Source organism: Mustelus asterias, chromosome 1 (assembly GCF_964213995.1).
Source record: "Mustelus asterias chromosome 1, sMusAst1.hap1.1, whole genome shotgun sequence".
Taxonomy (NCBI): Eukaryota; Metazoa; Chordata; class Chondrichthyes; order Carcharhiniformes; family Triakidae; genus Mustelus; species Mustelus asterias.
This window is the reverse complement of record NC_135801.1, coordinates 108,647,528-108,668,955: the sequence shown is the minus strand read 5'-3', so window position 1 is coordinate 108,668,955 and position 21,428 is coordinate 108,647,528. Positions and strand designations below refer to the sequence as shown.

At 45.8% G+C, this 21,428-nt stretch overlaps 1 protein-coding gene across 1 annotated transcript in view; it reads right to left on the bottom strand.

Annotated features, from left to right (window-relative positions):
- Nucleotides 1-12,635, bottom strand: part of grxcr1a (glutaredoxin and cysteine rich domain containing 1 a) — an 89,159-nt gene extending 76,524 nt beyond the window's left edge. Inside the window, exon 1 of the mRNA XM_078237769.1 lies at nucleotides 12,252-12,635. Coding sequence (XP_078093895.1) covers nucleotides 12,252-12,635 — 384 coding nt within the window. The remainder of the gene's footprint in view (nucleotides 1-12,251) is intronic.
- Nucleotides 12,636-21,428: the final 8,793 nt, after the last annotated feature.

Here is a 21,428-nt window from a genome sequence, read left to right as displayed (position 1 = left end):
AAGCGACAAAGATTTCCGCCAGAGGCCCAGCAAAAGCAGAAGGGGTGGTAGCTTCCATTCTGGAGTCTTAGTAGTGGGAGTGGAAATGAGAGTGACTTCTGCTTGAGGGCAGGACAGCTGGCCTCGTGTAACTTTGCGCTATTCAGCTCATTGCATATGCATGCGCACGAAGCTTGGTGAATTTCCAGTGGAGGAGGAGGGGGTGGCTGGAAATCACCTGTTATGCGTCGGAAGTCCCAGTACCATATTTAAAGGACACCTGGAAAGCCATTCACACCCTGCAAGCCAGGAGTACCGGTCTGTCTGTTGTTCCAAAAAGAGAAAGCTACTGCAGATAAAAGAATGTCATAGAGCAGACAACATGTGGTGCAACCATATGGAAAACCTCCTTGAAGTTCTCCTCCAAGCTCTCCAGGAAAGGCAGGAGGTGCTGTTTCCCAGGAATGGCAGCAGGAGGCCCTCTTACCTGAGGAAGGTGACCTGGACCAAGGTTGCAGTGATGATTGGCATCTGTGAGGCCCACAAGAAAAAATCTGAGCACTATTGAAAAAAGAATCAATGATCTGCTGCACACCACCAGAGTAAGTGACACCATTTACGCACTGCAAAGTAGTACTCGTGAGGGCATCAGGCAGCATAAGACACCAAAATCTTGCTGCCATTAACACCAACGGGATCTTACAGTTCTGGCGACGAAGCACTCCTGGCAGTGTGGGATGCATTTAATGGGAAACCCCATTGACAACAGTGGGACCATAAGATCTCACCACCAGCGAGCGACGCACCACCTCCCGCCACCACGAAACACGCCACGGAGGGGGAGAAAAATCCCGGCCTGTTGTGTGAGTGCACAGGAATGTCAGACTCCTGTCTTGGACTCAACAGTAGCTGGGTCATTGCACTGAATGTGTGACAGCCACTCTGTGCTCTCAATGTTCCATGAGGGCATTCTGTTAATCACTTCCTGGAGATAGCTCAGGAGCTGGAATAGGCATTGCATGTTCCAAAACTGCTCCTGGATTGACAATTAATCCTTCCGTCTACCTGTGGGACAAGACTGCCCACCATGAGAGCAAGTGGGCCAATACCAGTATCAGTCTTCCTGATATTCGAAGCCGAAGCACCTTCAAAGAGGAGAGCACAGAAATAGCCAGAGAGGAAAGGGACCGTGCTTGCGCTGAATGTGGCAGGACTCCCCCAGCAAGCCAGTGAGGATACCTTCCATCTGCGGTTGTTGGATGCGCCAACATAGTGAGACACAGATAAGAGAACCAGCTTAGGCATCCACTAAATCTTTCTCTTCTCCATTCTAGGTACCAGCAGGAGGCAAAGCAGGGAGACCATACAAAGTGCCAGCTTCAAAACCCAGGCCTGAGGATGATGCCTCAGAAGCCTCCCCCAGTGCAGAAACATTCACCTCGGTTGGTCTACATTCTAGAAAAGGCTTGGAATCACAATCTGGTGGGCACATCACACACAGGGGATCCACAACTGGTGGAGAAAGTGACAGCCAAGGTCTCTGACTCTCAGAGGATTGCTGGAAACCAGGCTCCTGCTGAGCCCCATGCTCGACCCAAAGAGACATGTTGGAGTACAGCAACAGGCAGGGGAATATACGCTCGGACCTGTACTCCAGCATTCTGGCTATAGGTGAAGTACAGCAGTAGCTAGGCAAGAGGGGGATGGGGCACCTTCTCCAGGAGTCAAGCAGTTGCCATCAGCAGCCACAGGGAGGAGGAGCACCAGCAAGGCACCTGGAAGACTTCATCCCAGGACACTCCAAGGGTGCCCTGTCTCCCAAATCTCCTCTCTGCAGGTGATAGTCAACTCCAGCAGGTTAGTCTGAGGAGGGTGCACCTGTACAGGAGCTCCTTAGCAGACTGGAGCCCTTGAGCATACCCACCAAGGTCATCCCAGTCAACAGGGCATAGCTGTCAGCAGTTTCCTCCACCTCAGCCACGGATGCCAGGGCTGCACCTAAACATAGTCATAGGAAAATAAAAATAAATACGTTTTGAAAGCAGGTGGCACAGGTGTTCTATTCGTTTCTTTTATTCATTACACCGATTGTATATATTTTTGACATTTGTAAATCTATGTTCAGATGCATTGTTTGGAAGTGTCATAGATTCTCATCTTGCTGCTAGCTGCTACAATTATAACGGCATTTAAGGGCATGAAAAATAATCCCCAATAACGTCCACTTATTGAGTCACTTCTCTTACATTATCAACATTGTGATTACTGAATATTCCAACAGGGGAATGCTTAAGCACTGGCCATCATTTGTGAGTCTGTGGCCTGGGCATGCATCGTATAATCTATTAATTGCAGCTCACAAGGTTCTGAGCTCTGAGAATGACGTTTATGCAGAATGTTCAGCAAGGTTATTGCATCTTGCGCTGCTGTGCCCTGATGTGAGATGAGGGAGGATGCAAAGAGTCCTCAAGAGGAGTTGAACAGGCTACATGAGTGGCAAGGAATAATGTGACTAGTTTAAGGGTTAAGAGTGAAGCTCTAGAACACGGGAGGCTTCCCCAGACATTAGGAAACGATGGAATATGCACATCCTATCATTCCTGGCTGTCTTTGTTCAATTTGTTATTTTGAGCTAACATGCAGGTGAAGACTGTAAGGAGGCAACAAGCAAGTTGGCCTTGACTGCAATAGGGATTGTGTGTAGGATTAAAGAGGTGTGTGTGCAGTTGACTGCAGCCTTTGTGGGGCTGCATATGGAGAATTGTTTGGCCTGCTCATCTCCTTATCAATGGCATGAATAAGCTTTGCATTAATGGATTGCAACCAAAGTGCCCTGGACATTATTGAAGGACCGGGGTATTATCCCATCAGGTAAGAGCGAGTAGAAAGACCTATGTGCTGGACCATGTGGAGGACTGTGAGGCTATCCATGTGAAGCTCTTAGAAGGCTCTGCAGGTTCATGCAGGATAGATGTCTAACTTGGCTGGGGTGTCCAGAATGACAGAGAACAGTCTTACATTAATAGTAAGGGTATCAAAGACTGAGATTTGTATAAGTCTCTGCAATTGGAAGGTACAGAGTGGTTGCTACTCAACAACCATAATGCACGTGAGGCATTCTCAGTGAGTTGATTTCAAAGTGACCCCAAAACTTTTCAGAATGATAAACATGTCATGGGAAATGGGGTTATTGTGAGTGATTGACACCCAATATCAAGAAATTCCCTGATCAAACTGCACGGAGAAACGATCTTGAGGAGCCAAATGGTTCACTCATGCTGTTCTCCCCGTGCACCCATGTTTCTGGTTCCACCTGAAGGAGTTCTCTGCAAGATCTGCTCTACTGGGAGAAAGTGCAAGGGTGACACGAGGACATCCCCACCCAGATAAGATTTCACGTTACTTTCAATGTGCCCTGCAAGCAGACTTTGTGAGGGCATGGGAAAAATCTCATTTCATCGACGTGCCCAAGGTCAAGGCAGAACGGAGTGCTTTGCAGATTCTGATATTTATATATTTGGCACAGGGGTCTGTATATCAGCACAGTTTGGCACATGCAAAGGATCATGACACCAGCAGGGCAGAGGTTAATTAGTGCAGTTGAATTCTGCCATCATAAATCAATGTACATGAGATAAGTATAATGTGTGTTACAAAAAAGAAGCTGTGGTCTGTCAGTCAACAGAGTACAGTATACCAAATCACAAACTTACACTGCCTGGATTTGTTTAGGTGTCAGATTGCCCCGGACGTGTCTGCTATGTCAGACCTTTACAAGGGCTGCTGCATATGCCCCTGTGACATCCTAGCCCTCTTCATCATCAGACTCTTCCCCATCCTCATCATTGGAGGAGACACCTCAGTCCTCCATGTCTCCCTCAGAAAGATATCCCCCATTTGTTGCACAAGGTTGTGCATGGTAGAGCAGACAGCAGTGACCTTGGATCTTCTCTGTGGTGAGTATTGGAGATCCACACCAAACATCTGAACCTCATCTTTCTAAGGCCTATTGCCTGCTCAATGGTGGTCCTAGTAGAGACATTAGCGGTACTGTATTTTTCCTTAGCTGCACTCTACTGATGGCGAACTTGTGTCTAGCCAGGTGCTCTGGGGGTGTTCCTTGTCTCGAAGGAACTAGCCCAGCCTGAAATCCCTGAGGTCCTTCAAAACTTGTGGGATTTCAGTGTGTTCCAGAATGTAAGTTTACGTGGTTTACTAAAGAAGTTGAATCTCTTGTGAAGAGGAAGAAGGAGACTTATGTAAAGATGAGACATGAAGGCTCAGTTAGGGTGCTTGTGAATTACAAGTTAGCCAGGAAGGACCTAAAGAGAGAGCTAAGAAGAGCCAGGAGGGGACATGAGGAGTCTTTGGCAGGTAGGATCAAGGAAAACCCTAAAGCTTTCTATCGGTATGTCAGGAATAAAAGAATGACTAGGGTAAGATTAGGGCCAGTCAAGGACAGTAGTGGGAAGTTGTGCGTGGAGTCCGAAGAGATAGGAGAGGCGCAAAATGAATATTTTTCGTCAGTATTCACACAGGAAAGAGACAATGTTATTGAGGAGAATACTGAGATACAGGCTATTGGACTAGACGGGATTGAGGTTCATAAGGAGGAGGTGTTAGCAATTCTGGAAAGTGTGAAAATAGATAAGTCCCCTGGGCCGGATGGGATTTATCCTAGGATTCTCTGGGAGGCTAGGGAGGAGATTGCAGAGCCTTTGGCTCTGATCTTTATGTCGTCATTGTCTACAAGAATAATGCCAGAGGACTAGAGGATAGCAAATGTTGTCCCCTTGTTCAAGAAGGGGAGTAGAGACAACCCTGGTAATTATAGACCAGTGAGCCTTACTTCTGTTGTGGGCAAAGTTTTGGAAAGGATTATAAGAGATAGGATTTATAATCAACTGGAAAGGAATAATTTGATTAGGGATAATCAACACGGTTTTGTGAAGGGTAGGTCGTGCCTCACAAACCTTATTGAGTTCTTTGAGAAGGTGACCAAAGAGGTGGATGAGGGTAAAGCAGTTGATGTGGTGTATATGGATTTCAGTAAAGCGTTTGATAAGGTTCCCCACGGTAGGCTATTGCAGAAAGTACAGAGGCATGGGATTGAGGGTGATTTAGCGGTTTGGATCAGGAATTGGCTAGCTGTAAGAAGACAGAGGGTGGTGGTTGATGGGAAATGTTCATCCTGGAGTTCAGTTACTATGGTGTACCGCAAGGATCTGTTTTGGGGCCACTGCTGTTTGTCATTTTTATAAATGACCCGGATGAGGGCGTAGAAGGATGAGGTAGTAAATTTGCGATGACACTAAAGTCGGTGGAGTTGTGGACAGTGCGGAAGGATGTTGCAGGTTACAGAGGGACATAGATAAGCTGCAGAGCTGGGCTGAGAGGTGGCAAATGGAGTTTAATGAGGAAAAGTGTGAGGTGATTCGCTTTGGAAGGTGTAACAGGAATACAGGGTAGTGGGCTAATGGTAAGATACTTGGTAGTGTGGATGAGCAGAGAGATCTCGGTGTTCATGTGCATAGATCCCTGAAAGTTGGCACCCAGGTTGATAGGGTTGTTAAGAAGGCGTACGGTGTGTTAGCTTTTATTAGTAGAGGGATTGAGTTTCGGAGCCAGGAGGTCATGCTGCAACTGTACAAAACTCTGGTGCGGCCGCATTTGGAGTATTGTGTACAGTTCTGGTCGCCGCATTATAGGAAGGATGTGGAAGCACTGGAAAGGGTGCAGAGGAGATTTACCAGGATGTTGCCTGGTATGGTGGGAAGGTCTTATGAGGAAACGCTGAGGGACTTGAGGCTGTTTTCGTTAGAGAGAAGGAGGTTAAGAGGTGACTTAATAGAGGCATACAAGATGATCAGAGGATAAGATAGGGTGGACAGTGAGAGCCTTTTTCCTCGGATGGTGATGGCTAGCACGAGGGGACATAGCTTTAAATTGAGGGCTGATACATATAGGACAGATGTCAGAGGTAGGTTCTTTACTCAGAGAGTAGTAAGGGCGTGGAATGCCCTGCCTGCAACAGTAGTGGACTCGCCAACATTAAGGGCATTTAAATGGTCATTGGATAAACATATGGATGATATTGGAATAGTGTAGGTTAGATGGGCTTTACATTGGTTTCACAGGTCGGCGCAACATCGGGGGCCGAAGGGCCTGTACTGCACTGTAATGTTCTATGTTCTATTTTCTAAGCATCATGAGAGCTCCCTGAGAAACAAGCACAAACATACAGGATTGTCTGGTGTAATTGCATATCATTTGCATGTTCATATAGTGGAAATCTTTCCTATTGATAAGCGTAACTAGCTGATGCCAAGGAGCCCTTAATACCACATATTTGCAGGCAATAGCCCTCTGCGCTTGTGTGAAATTTGCAATTGCAGCAAAATCAAAGACTCTGCTTTGGGCTTTTGGGCTCCAGGCAGAATTGGACAAATTAGTTGCATGTCGCTGACTGGGAGATGTTGCACAGTCTCCAGTGGAGCCCTGGAAGGAACCCTGTTAAAGAAGGCTAAGGCAGCAATGACCTTCATTGCCTCCGGCATGGAATTGCCTCCAAGTCCTTGTGGAACATCCTTAGGCAACTCCAGTATTGTATTTCGCTCATCTTGGATAGCTGTACTGTTTGAAAGAAACGTGAGTTTGGGCCAATGTTCACCATCATATTGGCCCCTGGTTGCCAGTATCTTGACCTCCTTGAGGCCTCTTACTGCTTAGGCCTTTGCTCCTCTTGACCCTGGACCAACCGGTGCTGGTTTCTCCTCATACGGACCAGAGCCAGTAGAATGGTGGGGTTGCCTGGAGCTGCATCATCTAGGCCTCAATGGGTCTGTGAACAAATTGTGGTGATCCATCTCGTAAGCATAATGTTTGTAGATTAGCCACTGTCACTGAGGGTCAAAGCCAATGTTAATCACCGTGTCTGGTTTCCATCAAATTATTGCATCCCAACACCTGCTCCCTTCCCCACATTCTAGGTGAGGGACATCTGGAGGATCACGGATGAATATCCCTTCCATTCATACATGACTCTACATGCTGACTTTATGTATTGACTGAAGTAATGACCAAACATGTTCAAGAATCCTCTCTCAGACACTATTCAGCTTGTCTACGTTACCCCTGAGACTCTATAGAGAGCCATTGCCTTGGCATTACTGGAAGACTTACCATATAAGCTCTTGACAAGCATGACCATTCACCCAGGAAGATGGAGAATCGGTACCACCTGTACCCCTGAGAGGCATCTACCACCTCCATCCCTCCCTTCATCCCTGCCTCTGATAGCGCAGGTAGCAATCTGCAACCAGTGTATGGGAGCTCCAGACCTTGGTGTGTTCTCGCTGGAATGCAGCTTATTAGTCATGGAGCAAGGCTGTTTTACTGGGCATTGGAACTTTGAGAGCAGAGCTCACCTGAGCCTGGTTCTCCATGGAGTGGACCAGTCACTAATGGGATGGCTCATCCCACGGCTCAAAATACAAGGCATTAACTCTTCCCACCCAAAAAGAAACCCCTCCCATATCGAATGCATGGGAGGTTTTGCAAACTGCATGACAACCTTGTGAGCTTCGGCATGGTATGTGTTAGATTACTAGGCCGGCACTGTTACCTACTATCCCTAATTGCCCTCAAGAAGATTGTGATGAGTTGCTGCCTTGAATTGCTGCAGTCCCTGTGATGTAGGTACATCTACGCTGCTGTTTCTAAAGTAACCTAATTTTAGGGAATTCTTGAATTTTGTCTGGAATTGAAAAGTCAGGCCTTTTATGGAATAAAGGGGTGAACCAAAAGGGCTAGAATTCAGGTCAGGATTGGGATACAGGAAATTGCATTTAGGCTGGCAAAAATAATATCTTCCAGTGACCCTTCACAAGAAGATTATTTTTCTGGGGGACCTCGATCCCCATACAATGCCCCATTGCCCTGCTCCCTGCGCTGCTGCAAGTGGCATTTCTTGGCTGTACTTTCCAGCTTCCATACTGTGACAAGTAAACTTGATGTACTTCAGTGGTGTAGCAGCCATCACTGCTACAGAAACGTCCTCCCCAATTCCACGAATGTTGGTAGAATCAACAATGGAGGCCCAGGACATTTGGATCCCTGGGACTTACAGCACTGTGAGTACATCTACAACGCATGGACTGCAGTGGATCAAGAAGGAAGTCACCACCATCTTTTCAAGGGGATTTAGAGATGGGCAATAAAAACACTGGCCTAGACAGCAAAGCCCATGTTCTGTGAAAGAATTAAAAAGAAACCCTTCGCTTAGTGAGTTTCCAGAGCCCATCTGTGGTCTTTCTGTGAAATCACTTATGAGACTTTTAAGGTTGTGCGTTCTCCATCTTGAAAACCCCATTACTGAGCACTTGCATTAAAAATTTGCATCTCAATGGGTAGACTTATATTCTAATATGATAAAATAGAACATGTAGAGATGTTCAGTTCCCCAATTTTTTAGCAGTCTCAGTACCTACAAGAATATAAATTAGTATTATGTTTCTGGCACATAGCTTTATCATTAACAAGATTTCTGAATATTTCTTTCTATCTGTCACTTTTAAAATGGTTTTGGCTTTACACAGCCAATGAATCATGAAGTTAGAAATTTAGGCGGCAAATTATTACAGTATGTCTTATTTTCAGATCATGACGTAAGGCTGTTGTGGGGACGAAGTAGATGAGGAAATGAATCATGCTCAACACCAGTTAGTGAATTATGCAAATGAGATACAGTTGTGAAAATTAATTACCCATGTCTCCAACATCAATGATACTGAATGAAAAGACATAACATGAATGAGTTGTAGTTCATCCAGCGTCACTTGTGCCTGTCCCTGTAGAGGATACATAATATATGTCCATAATATATATTATATCTGGTGTAGCACAGTGGTTAGCACAGCTGCCTCACAGCACCAGAGACCTGGGTTCAATTCCAGCTTCGGGTGACTGTGTGGAGTTTGCACATTCTCCCCATGTTGGCATGGGTTTCCTTTGGGTGCTCCGGTTTCCTCCCACAGTCCGAAGAGGTGCAAGTTAGGTTGATTGGCCACTCTAATGTCCCAGGATAACATTTTTAAGTTTATTTATTAGTGTCACAAGTAGGCTTACATTAACACTGCAATGAAGTTACTGTGAAAATTCCACAGTCGCCACACTCCGGCATCTGTTTGGGTACTCTGAGGGAGAAATTTGCATGGCCAATGCACCGAACCAGCACATCTTTCGGACTGTGGGAGGAAACCAGAGCACCCAGAGGAAACCCACGCAGACACGGGGAGAGCGTGCAAACTCCACATAGACAGTGACCCAAGCCAGGAATTGAACCTGGGTCCCTGACCGATTTATATGATGCTGTACCCTCTGACAATCCTGAGGGTACAGCAGAATATAAACAGGCTGGAGACCTGGGCCGAAAGATGGCAGGTAGAATTTAACCTGGACAAATGTGAGGTGATGCGATTTGGAAGGCCTATTTACAAAAGGAAAGTATAAAGTAAATGGTAGAGCCCTATAGAAATATTAGCATACAGAGGGATCTGGGTGTGCAGATCCACAGTTCCATGAAGGTGACAACTCAGGTGGACAAGGTGGTCAAGAAGGTATACAGCATGCTGGCCTTCATTTGTCGGAGCATTGAGTATAGGAATTGGAAAATCATGTTGCAGCTGTATGAGACTTTGGTTAGGCTGCATTTGGAGTATTGTGGACACTTCTGGTCACCACACTACCGGAAGGATGTTGATGCATTGGAAAGGGTGCAGAAGAGATTTACCAGGATGTTACCTGGTTTGGAGGATATGGACTATAAAGAAAGGTTGAACAAACTTGGATTGTTTTCATTGGCGCATTGGAGGATGAGGGGAGGACCTGATAGAGGTTTACAAGATTATGACAGGCTTGGATAGAGTGGCTAGTCAGAGTCTTTTTCCCAGGGTTGAAGGGTCAACTACTCGGAGGCATAGGTTGAAAGTGAGAAGGGGAAAGTTTAAAAGAGGTGCAAGGGGCAAGATTTTCACACAGAGACTGGTGAATGCCTGGAACGTGCTGCTGGAGGAGGTGGTGGAAGCAGATTCTATAACAACGTTCAAGAGGCATCTGGATAGATACACGAATAGGCTGGGAATAGAGCGATATGGACTCCGTAGAGGCAAGAAAATATTAGATTAGGGAGGCATTTGTGTTGGCACAGACTTGATGGGCCGAAAGGCCTGTTCCTATGCTGTAATATTCTTTGTTCATATACCTCCAGCTCAAGACAGCGAGGGATTGGAAGGAAAACTTGGAGAAAATTTTGTAAATTTATTCTTTCATAGGATGTGGACATCACTGGCTAGTCCAACATTTATTGTCCACCCCTAATTGCCCTTGAGAAGGTGGTGGTGAGCCAACTTCTTGAACTGCTACAGGCTGCATGGTGTAGATACTGTTCGGGAGGGAGTTTCAAGATTTTGACCTAGCGACAGTGAAGGAACAGTGAAATATTTTCAAATCAGGATGGTGAGTGATTTGGAGAGGAACTTGCAGGTGGTGGTGTTCCCAGGTATATGCTGCCCTCGTTTTTTAGATGGTAGAGATCGTGAGTTTGGAAGGTACTGTTTTAGGAGCCCTGGTTCTTATGCTGAGCTTCTGCAGTGAAGATGCACACAGCTGCCACTGTACACCATTAGTGAGGGAGTGAATATTAAAGGTGGTGGATGGGTTCCAATCAAAAGGCTGCTGCAAAATCATTAAAAAGTAGCAACGCAGCTTACTAAAGCCATAAAAAGCGCAAACAAACTTACATGTATTTCTAGTGGAAGAGAATTAAAAAGCAAATGATTGGTGAGCATGTGGAATTCCCTACCACACAGAATGGTTGAGCTGAATAGCAAAGATGTTTTTAAGAAGAAACTAGATAAATACATGAAGGAGAAAAGAATAGAAGGATATGCTGATGGGATGAGGTGAAGAAGGGGAGGATGAGGTGAAGAAGGGGAGGATGAGGTGAAGAAGGGGAGGATGAGGCTTGTGGGGAGCATAAACACATGCCTGGATCAGTTGATCAAGTGGCCTGTTTCTGTGCTGTGAAATCTATCTAATTCTGTGTAACATTTTACAATGCCCAAGTACCACCACGTTATACTTACAAGTTACAAAGCCTGTAACTTATTCAGCAATGATACAAACACTGAAAACTTTCATATGGCTATGGCATCCCTGGTCAGAATTCCCACTCACCTGAAGAAGGAGCTTAAGGCTCCGAAAGCTCGTGGCTTTTGTTACCAAATAAACCTGTTGGACTTTAACCTGGTGTTGTTAAACTTCTTACTGCTATTTCAACAACAATGTTAACGCTATTTAAACAAAAGAATTCAATACTTATACTGAAATGCCAAACAATGAAATGAAAGGAATATGCCAAGCTAATATAACAAGGTTATTGAAGATGGAAAGGATTTAAAAAAGACAACATGTTATAGATGATTGAATTTTGACAGAGGATTCCAGAAGCTAAACAAACTGGAAAATGATTACAGGTCATCTGATGTATGTTTATAAGGTGGTTTTTGGTGAGTTACTCTTGCAAATTTGGGACAGGAGAATCAGAGGACAAAATTACAATTGAAAGAAGCCTTAAAAGGGAAAGAAGAATTCAATTTAATATTGGAAAATAAATTTTATCTGAGACTGACATGACTTATATTAATCCAACAGTTCACTAAAACCTATCCGCATGAATCAGATATTACAAATGTGATCACTCATAACCAGATACAGAACTGGCCAGTTGCCATTTCAGTTTTATGTATTCTTTCAGAGCATACCTAAAGAACCTATTACAACTGAAAAGGTACACTCTTCCTATAAAGGAAGGGATATAAATGTCAACCGTTCCATAATTTATTAAGTGGAAATCCACAAGTGCGTCAGTTGCCAACATTCATTTCCTTAATTCCTAAATTGTCAATACCCTGTTCTGGCAGCAGATGACCTTTGACATTGTTGCATCATGTGTTTGCTGCAACAAAAAACACAAAGGGATGGAAGCTGTGGTGAAAGTACTGTTGCACTCTACTGCGAATAAAGTCAGATTTCTGACAATGCCAGACACAGCATTCCAAGGAAAAGCACACCACAAACAAGAAGCCAATTAACTTAATTACAAAAAGGTCTCAGATTAATTGCATTTGAAGAAAAATCAGAAGCTAGTGTTAATTACAATTACACGAGATGGAAAGTGTATTCGGACACTCTTTATATTTTTAACGACATACCTGAACAGCACCGTTTGACAAGCTACTGAAAAGTGCTTGCCCAGCACTGACTTTGTGTTTGACCCCTCTCACTGTACCATTTTTACTCAAGATATTAATTCTCTTTCTAAAGATCCCTCTGTCTTTGGTGGCGCTTGCTAACAGAAACATGTCATCGCATTCACTTTCACTGCCATCAGTTTCCAAGGCGAAATGCTGTTCATTGTGGCCATTCACTTCACTGTAACTACTGCACTGCTCAGTCTCAGAATTGCTTGCACATTCTGACACTTGGGAGTCCACCAGGTCTCCATCGGTGTACACTTCTTTCAGCACTCTCCCACTGGTTGCAGAAGATACTCGAAACCTCACTTTTTTCTGCGGCCGCTCTCCGTCTGTCTTCATTATGCCGATGAGTCTAGCTTTTTCCATTGAAGAGTGGACTTCACATTGTCTTTTCAGCAAAATATCCTCTTGCAGTCAGTCCAAAATGTATATATAGACTTCCCTATAATACGGGGAGATGTTTCATATATATAGCAGTGCCATCAAACCGTAAGAGTGTGAAGGACAGTAAGTCGGCACTGATCCTCATATTGTCTCACTTCAATAATGCATAAGGTTACATCATATTCACCTTTTATACCAGCAGTAGGTAAGGTGATACAAATGACTAAATATTTAATCACTATTGTGTACTCTCTGTGTAACATCCAGATGTAGGAAGCTATTAAAAATATTTAGTTCCAATAGAACATGTTCGGCCAATTCATATTAAATCTCTCTTTAGTATCAAATAGAACAACCATATGGTAGATTTTAGCAACTGGTGTTAAACATCACTTGAGTGGAGTGGAGAAAGGAATGACTGCTGAAGAAGAATGTACAATCCTTATAGAACATGCCAAAAATCCAACTTATTGCAACAAAGGAAAACCCATCAGCTTTTGTAAGAAAAATATGAACATTTTTTGAAAAAGAATCTTGAAACATTTTGGTACAAATGAAATGGATTATATAGGACTCCCATGCAGGATTTGGGTTGGCACAATAGCTAGCACTGCTGCCAGAGACCTGGGTTCAATTCTGGCCTCGGGTCATTGTCTGTGTGGAGTTTGCACATTCTCCCCATGTCTGCATGGGTTTCCTCTGGGTGCTCCAGTTTCTTCCCACAGTCCAAAGATGTGCGGGCTAAGTGGATTGGACATGATAAATTGCCCCTTGGTGTCAGGGGGATTAATAGGATAAATACGTGGGGTTACGGGGATAGGGCCTGGGTGGGATTGTTGTCAGTGCAGGCTCGATGGGCTGAATGGCCTTCTTCTGCACTGTAGGGTTTCTATAATTCTATGATTATCTGGAGTAAATGGTGCAGAAAAGACCATTTGGCTTAGCCAGCTCATGCTGGTGTTTTTTACTCCATTTGAGCAAACCTCCCCTCCCATCGTTTCTCATCTAAAAGTCTCATAACTATCTTTTCTTGTGTAGATTCCTCTTAAATGCATCTATAATATTCACTTCAGTCATTCTCTGTGGTAGCACGTTCCACATTCTTACTACTCTTTGGGTAAAGAAGTTTCATCTGACTTCCCTATTGGGTTTATCGCTGGCTTCCCTATATCAATGGCCTCTAGCTATGCTCTTCCCCAAAAGAGGAAATTATTGCGCAATCCACTCGCTGCATGCGTCACCGCAGCGGGAGGCGACCCACCATTGGCTGGCAACTGGACCTTCTGGATCCACCGTTGTCAATGGGATTTCCCATTGAATGCACCTCTCACCGAGAAACTTATGACAAGGGTGCGCTATCGGCCGGACCGGAAATCCCGCCAGCATGAACAGCTGGAAAGTTCCAGCCATTCTCTCTGCATTCACTTTACTAAAATCTTTCATGATTTTAAAGACCTCAATTCAGTCACCCTCAGCTTTCTATTTTCGAGAGGAAAAGGTAAAGCAGTGAAATACATTTGAGTGTCTCTGCAAAAAAAGTAAAAACAAAACACATAAATTGGAAACCTGAAATTGGCCCTTGAACCAATAATTGAAATAATCTGTTTCCAGAGGCAGCTCACTCATTGCCTAATGATCGATCTCACTCCACATTCCTCCTGTGGCTCTGTCCACAGGTAAGCCCTGGTGAGGAGAAGGAGTAAGAGTTTTAACAACACCAGATTAAAGTCCAACAGGTTTATTTGGTAGCAAATGCCATTAGCTTTCGGAGTGCTGCTCCTTCGTCAGATGGAGTGGAAATCTGCTCTCAAATCAGCCTCTGATCTTCGGGTAAGTGTTCTCCAAGGCGGCCTTCACGACACACGACAGTGCAGAGTCGCTGAGCAGAAACTGATAGCCAAGTTCCACACACATGAGGACGGCCTAAACCGGGATGTTGGGTTTATGTCACACTATCAGTAACCCCCACAGCTTGCCTCCTGGACTTGCAGAATTTCACTGGCTGTCCTGTCTGGAGACAATACACATCTCTTTAACCTGTGCTTAATGCTCCCTCCACTCACATTGTCTGTATCTTTAAGACCTGGTTGGCTGTAGAGATTCGCATTCTAATCAGTATTCTGTAACTTGATTTTGTGTCTCTGTGCCCTGTTTGAGAGCAGATTTCCACTCCATCTGACGAAGGAGCAGCGGTCCGAAAGCTAATGGCATTTGCTACCAAACAAACCTGTTGGACTTTAACCTGGTGTTGTTAAAACTCTTACTGTGTTTACCCCAGTCCAATGCCGGTGTGGTGAACCACTGTAACACTGTCTGTATATGGGATATGCCTGGGCACGCCCCTGCTGCCTTAATCCAGGGCTCCGCCCCCTCGGGGTATAAAGATGGCTGCTGTCCGCCCCTTTGCCTCGGTTCGAGTTAGCCATCAGTTTGGGAGTGCTTCTGTTCTTGTTAATAAAAGCCTGTTGTTCCGCAACCTCTAGTCTTTGCGTGTATTAATGGTGCATCAGCCGGCATCTCCACATCATGAGGAGAAGGAGAACAGGAGGTGGGGGCTGTCAATGTTGGAGGTTGGCTCCACATCGAAGATGTACAGTTTTAGGAATGTAGGACTAAGGAGCAGGAAGAGGCCATTTGGCCCTTCGAGCTTGCTCTGTCATTTGATAAAATCATGGCTAACCTGGCTGTGGTCTCAACCCAACTTTCCTGTCTATCACCCATACTCTTTGACTCCTTTGTCTATCAAAAATCTGTCGAACTCAGCCTTGAATAAATTCAGTGACCCGGCCGCCATTGCTTTCTGGGAAAGAGAATTCCACACACCGATGATGCAAGAGAGAAAAATGTTTCTCCTCATCTCAGTTTTGACAGGGAGACCTCTCATTCCTAAACTGTGTTCGAGTTTCCCCACAAGAGGAAACCTTCTCCCTGTGTCCAACCTATCAAGTCCCCTCAGGATCCTATATGTTTCAATAAGATCACCTCTCATTCTTCTAAACTCCAATTGGTATAGGCCCAACGTGCTCAATCAACTTTTCTTCTTAAGAAAAGCCCTTCATCCCAGGAATGAGCCGAGCAGGTGTTGCATTGGATCAGATGACTGCAATTTGCCACTCAGTAGCCCTCAACATCTTTGGACATGAGGACAATGATTGGGTCTATGCCGCATTTGAACTACTAAGTCTGAGACCCAAAATCAGTCTAAATAATCATCTAAATAATATGGCTGATTCTGCTGGAACCTGTGTTGCTCCTACAGGCAGCTCACTGACTGATGATTAAAAGCTCAGACTGTCTGCCTTCAAGGCATCGGGCCTCAGGTAATTTCCAGGTGGGGGAGCAGCAGGAACACAGGCTGACCAGAGTTGGTACAGGAGCGCTGTGGCATTGGGAGAAGCAATGCGACTCATATTGGCTTCACAAAATTAGAAAAATAATTCAAACTTGCTTGTTTGCATCCACCCTGCTGGAAGAGTATTTTTTACTTTTGATAACAAGTTCTATCATTCAAATTAGTTTTAATTAGCATATTGTACATACAACAATATTTAGGTCCACACTTGGAGACTGGAATGCAATACAACTCTGAGGTCATTTTTCAGGTTGACCAAATCCTGCCAATCCAAATCTTCCATAAAAATTACCATCTTTTTTATACATTTGTCTTACGCTTCTATATGATGCTCAGCATGATTTTGTTAATTGCCTCCTCATCTGCAAATTCATCCGAAATCTTGTCCTATCCTGCAATATTTACTTCCCTTCATCATCACATTGATCTTCAGGGCCAAGCTGATGGTTTATGATGCCTGTGTTCGCAGCGCCTTGTTGTATGGCTGTTGTAAATCTGGATGGTTTTCAGCTATCGGGAAAAGAAGGTTAAAAATCTCAGTCTTTGCTATCTGTGATGCATTATGCATATTTTCCAGCTGGACAAATGGTGAATGTGGCAGTCCCATCGAACTCAAAGCTCCAGGTTTGTTAGCACCGATCAAACAGAGATGGGTTTGTTGACTTGAGCTTGTCCTCAGGATGTAAGATGGTCACATACACAAGAACTTACTGTATAGTGAGGTAAACAGAGCCAGGCCACCGATGTGATGCCCAAAGCTCTACTTGCAAGCTCGAGACATCAATTATCACACCTGGGAGTCACTCGCTGATTACAGAGGAAAATGGCAACACTTCCTGTGGGTTGGCATTCACCACCATGATGGCCAGTGGCTCCAGGTTCTTGGCAACGGAGACATATGCTGAAAACAACAAACCACAACAATATCTGGTAGCTTTATGTGTGGCACTTGTGGCAGAATCTGCCTCTCAAGGATTGCCTCTTTAACCATCAGCAAAGGTGTGCCACATGAAGACTCCATCATCTGAAATGTATTTGTTTACTGCATCTTCTTTTGTAGAGAGAAGATATTGCTAAAGATACACGTTGTCAAAGATTTTCATCTTGTACTCATCAAGACAATTTACAAGAGTACCACATGCAAAGAGAACAATTTATACTTCACAGAAGCAAGTGTTGATTGGTTGACTATTCACAAGAGGTAAGGTACCAACAATACCCAACCAGCCTGTGCTTGTAAATCCCAAAACATAGGCCGGAATTCTCTCATCTCACTGCCACTTTAATTCTAGCGAGTGGGGGGGTTGGGGGGGAACCATGTAAAGGTCCATTGATTCTCTGGTTTTCAGGAAAATCACACCCACAGTGTCCAACATTAGATGTGATTCTGCAATTGGACAACATTTGTTGAATAATCCTGAGTGTGCTGAGAATTATGCTGACAATCAATTTCAGTTAATCAGTCGGGCTTGCAGTGTGGCATACGTACATGTACTAATACACAGAGCCCTGTTCTTTGCAGATGAAAAGAACATGTACACACATTGTACCTATTTCAACCAAACAAAATAGGTGACAGTCATTCTATGGTGCATTTTTTAGGGCAATGCTTGGATCAAACAGAGTCAACCTGCCTGGTTTGAATTTAAACAAAGCTTGGCAGCTCACTGTCAGTCATCAGATAACTGGTGCATTCTTCATGGCAACCCCTCTACAAATAAGACCATAAGACCATAAAATATAGGAGCAGAATTAGACCATTCGGCCCATCGAGTTTGCTCTGCCATTCAATCATGGCTGATCCCCTTACCAATCAAGAACCTATCTATCTCTGTCTTAAATACACTCAATGAACTGGCCTCCATAGCCTTCTGTGGTAATGAATTCCATATATTCACCACCCTCTGGCTGAAGAAATTCCTCCTCATCTCAGTTTTAAACAGTCGTCCCTTTTTTCTGAGGCTGTGCCCTCGGATCCTAGACTCTTCTACTAATGGAAACATCTTCCCCATATCCACTCTATCCAGGTTTTTCAGTGTTCTGTTTCAATGAGATCCCCCCTCATCCTTCTAACTCTAAATCAGAGTCCTCTCATCAACCAATCAGCACTGTCTTCTCATGAAGAATAAATTGTTGTTCCTGTTACATTTAGTATTCTTGTGAATTGTCCTGGTGAGTGCAAGATGAGAAGCTGCAACTGATGCGCGTTATCATACACGAGGCTTGATGCTTAGGAAATAAAGGCTTTTATTTGCTGTAATAAAGCAGCTAACAATTATATACACGATCCCAGACTGAGGGGTCCCAGCCAGAGCAGGGACCTTTATACCTCTCCCAGGAGGCGGAGCCCGACTGGGATGTACCACAACACTACAATACAAAGGTGTAACAACCCCACCCTAACCCCAACAGCAACAAGTAGCACAACCCATCCCTAACCCAACAGCAACATATGTACATACTTATAGTACTGGCCAGACCCTGACTCAGTACTATCCAGTGGGAACCAACGATGGTTCACCACATTCACCCCTCCTTTGAGAACAAAGGCCGGCGGGGTACAAAAACAGAATAATTTGTCATCAGTCTATAAGTTCAGACGGTCAGGGGGACCGCACCATCGTTGTGACCTCCTCAATACCGGCGATGACACCGGAGTAGGCACTTGCAGTGGCGTTCTCCCCAAGGCGATGTCCAGCTGTTCCTCCACAGACTCACAGGCCGGTTGACCCTGAGGTGACGGTAATCCATGGAGTCCCGACACGCCCTGAAGTGGTGACCATCCTCTGGACTCAGGCAAGCTGTACACGGGAGTAAAAGGGTTAAGCAATGGTCCCGATGCTGCCCACGCCGTGTCCGGGGGAGAAACAAGAGTTAAGGGGTTTGTAACAGGGGGTATGGGAGCGACAGGGGTTGCTACGTCCCCTGATGGCGCCAGGTCTCGGATCGAGACCGTGTCCTCTCGCCCGTCAGGGTATGCCACATAGGCATACTGAGGGTTGGCGTGGAGGAGATGGACCTGTTCGACCAACGGGTCGGACTTGCGGGCCCTTACATGTCGCCGCAGGAGGATGGGTCCTGAGTACGTCAACCAAGACGGTAATGAGGTCCCCGAGGAAGACTTCCGAGGGAATGAAGACATCCTCTCATGGGGAGTAGCATTGGTTGCCGTACACAGGAGTGAGCGAATAGAATGGAGCGCATCAGGGAGCACCTCTTGCCAACGGGAGACTGGAAGGCTTTTTGACTTCAACGCCAGTAAGACAGCCTTCTGTAGCATTCTCACGTTCCACCTGTCCGTTACCTCTAGGGTTGTAGCTCATGGTCCTACCAGAGGCAATCCCGTATGAGAGCAGGTATTGCCTCAAGTCATCGCTCATGAATGACGATCCCCTGTCGCTGTGAATGTAGCCGGGGTACCCGAACAGGGTAAAGAGATCACGGAATGCCTTGATAACCGTGGCAGCGGATGTATCAGAGCAGGGAACAACAAAAGGGAACCTAGAGTACTCGTCAATGATGTTGAGGAAGTACACATTCCGATCTGTTGAGGGAAGGGGGCCCTTAAAATCGACACTCAGTCTCTCGAAGGGACGAGTGGCCTTGACTAAATGTGCCCGGTCAGGTCGGTAAAAGTGCGGTTTGCATTCCGCGCATACCCGACAGCTTCTTGTTATGGACCTGACGTCCTCCACCGAGTAGGGCAGATTGCGGGCTTTTATAAAGTGGTAGAGCCGAGTGACCCCAGGATGGCATAGGTCATTATGGAGAGCCTGCAAACGGTCCTCCTGTATACTGGCGCATGTTCCACGCGACAGGGCATCCGAGGGCTCATTGCGTTTCCCTGGACGATACATGATGACATAGTTATAGGTGGAGAGTTCAATTCTCCACCGCAAGATCTTGTCATTCTTGATCTTGCCCCTCTGCGTGTTATTAAACATGAACGCCACGGACCGCTGGTCCGTGATCAGGGTGAACCGTTTTCCCGCCAAGTAATGGTACCAGTGCCTGACGGCCTCCACAATGGCCTGGGCCTCCTTTTCCCCCGCTGAATGCCGGATTTCCGGGCCTTGGAGGGTGCGGGAAAAAAATGCAACGGGCCTGCCCGCCTGGTTAAGTGTGGCGGCCAGGGCGAAATCAGAAGCATCGCTCTCCACCTGAAAGGGGATGGACTCATCAACAGCGTGCATCGTAGCTTTCGCGATGTCGGCTTTTAATTTATCGAAGGCCAATCGGGCCTCTGGCGTTAGGGGAAAAGCCGTGGACTTAATGAGCAGACGGGCTTTGTCCGCGTAATTGGGAACCCACTGCGCATAATAAGAGAAGGAGTCTAAGCATCTTCTCAGTGCTTTTGCACTAGCAGGCAAGGGAAGTTCAGAAAGGGGGCGCATACGGTCTGGATCAGGGCCAATGACCCCGTTTTCCACCACGTATCCTAGGGTGGCTAAACGGCGCGTACGGAACACACACTTCTCCCTGTTGTAGGTCAGGTTCAGGCGAGATGCAGTGCGTAGGAAATTCAGGAGACTCGTGTCGTGGTCCTGCTGGTCATGGCCGCAGATGGTGACATTATCCAGGTACGGGAAGGTAGCCCGCAGCCCGTTCTGGTCCACCATTCGGTCCATAGCACGCTGGAAGACCGAGACCCCATTGGTGACACCAAAGGGAACCCTGAGAAAGTGATACAAGCGACCATCCGCCTCAAAAGCCGTGTATTGTCGGTCCTCTGGGTGAATGGGAAGTTGGTGGTAGGCAGACTTGAGGTCTATGGTGGAGAACACCCGGTACTGCGCAATCTGATTGACCATATCAGATATGCGCGGGAGGGGATACGCATCCAGCTGCGTGTATTGATTAATGGTCTGACTATAGTCAATGACCATCCGGGGTTTGTTCCCGCTCTTGACCACCACGACCTGCGCCCTCCATGGACTAGCGCTGGGTTGTATGATCCTTTCTTTGAGGAGCCGCTGAACCTCAGATCGAATGAAGATCCGATCCTCAGCGCTGTAACGCCTACTCTTAGTCGCAATGGGCTTGCAGCCTGGCACAAGATTCTGGAACAGGGAGGGTGTGGTGATCTTCAGCGTCGCGAGGCTACAGGCGGGGCGCATTGGGCAATTTGGAGGCTGCTGTTCTCCCACTGAAAGTGAAGGGAGTGGCCCACCGTACTGTAGGGTTACACTCCTCAAGTGGACCATGAAGTTAAGTCCGAGAAGTATTGGCGCGCAAAGGTACGGCAACACTAGGAGCTTGAAACGCTCGTAAACTGTGCCTTGCACCATTAAAGTTACCACGCAACTCCCTAGCACGGTGGCAGACCGGGACCTCGATGCCATAGAAATTGTCTGTTTGACAGGTTGAATCCGGAGTCCACACCGCTTCACAGTGTC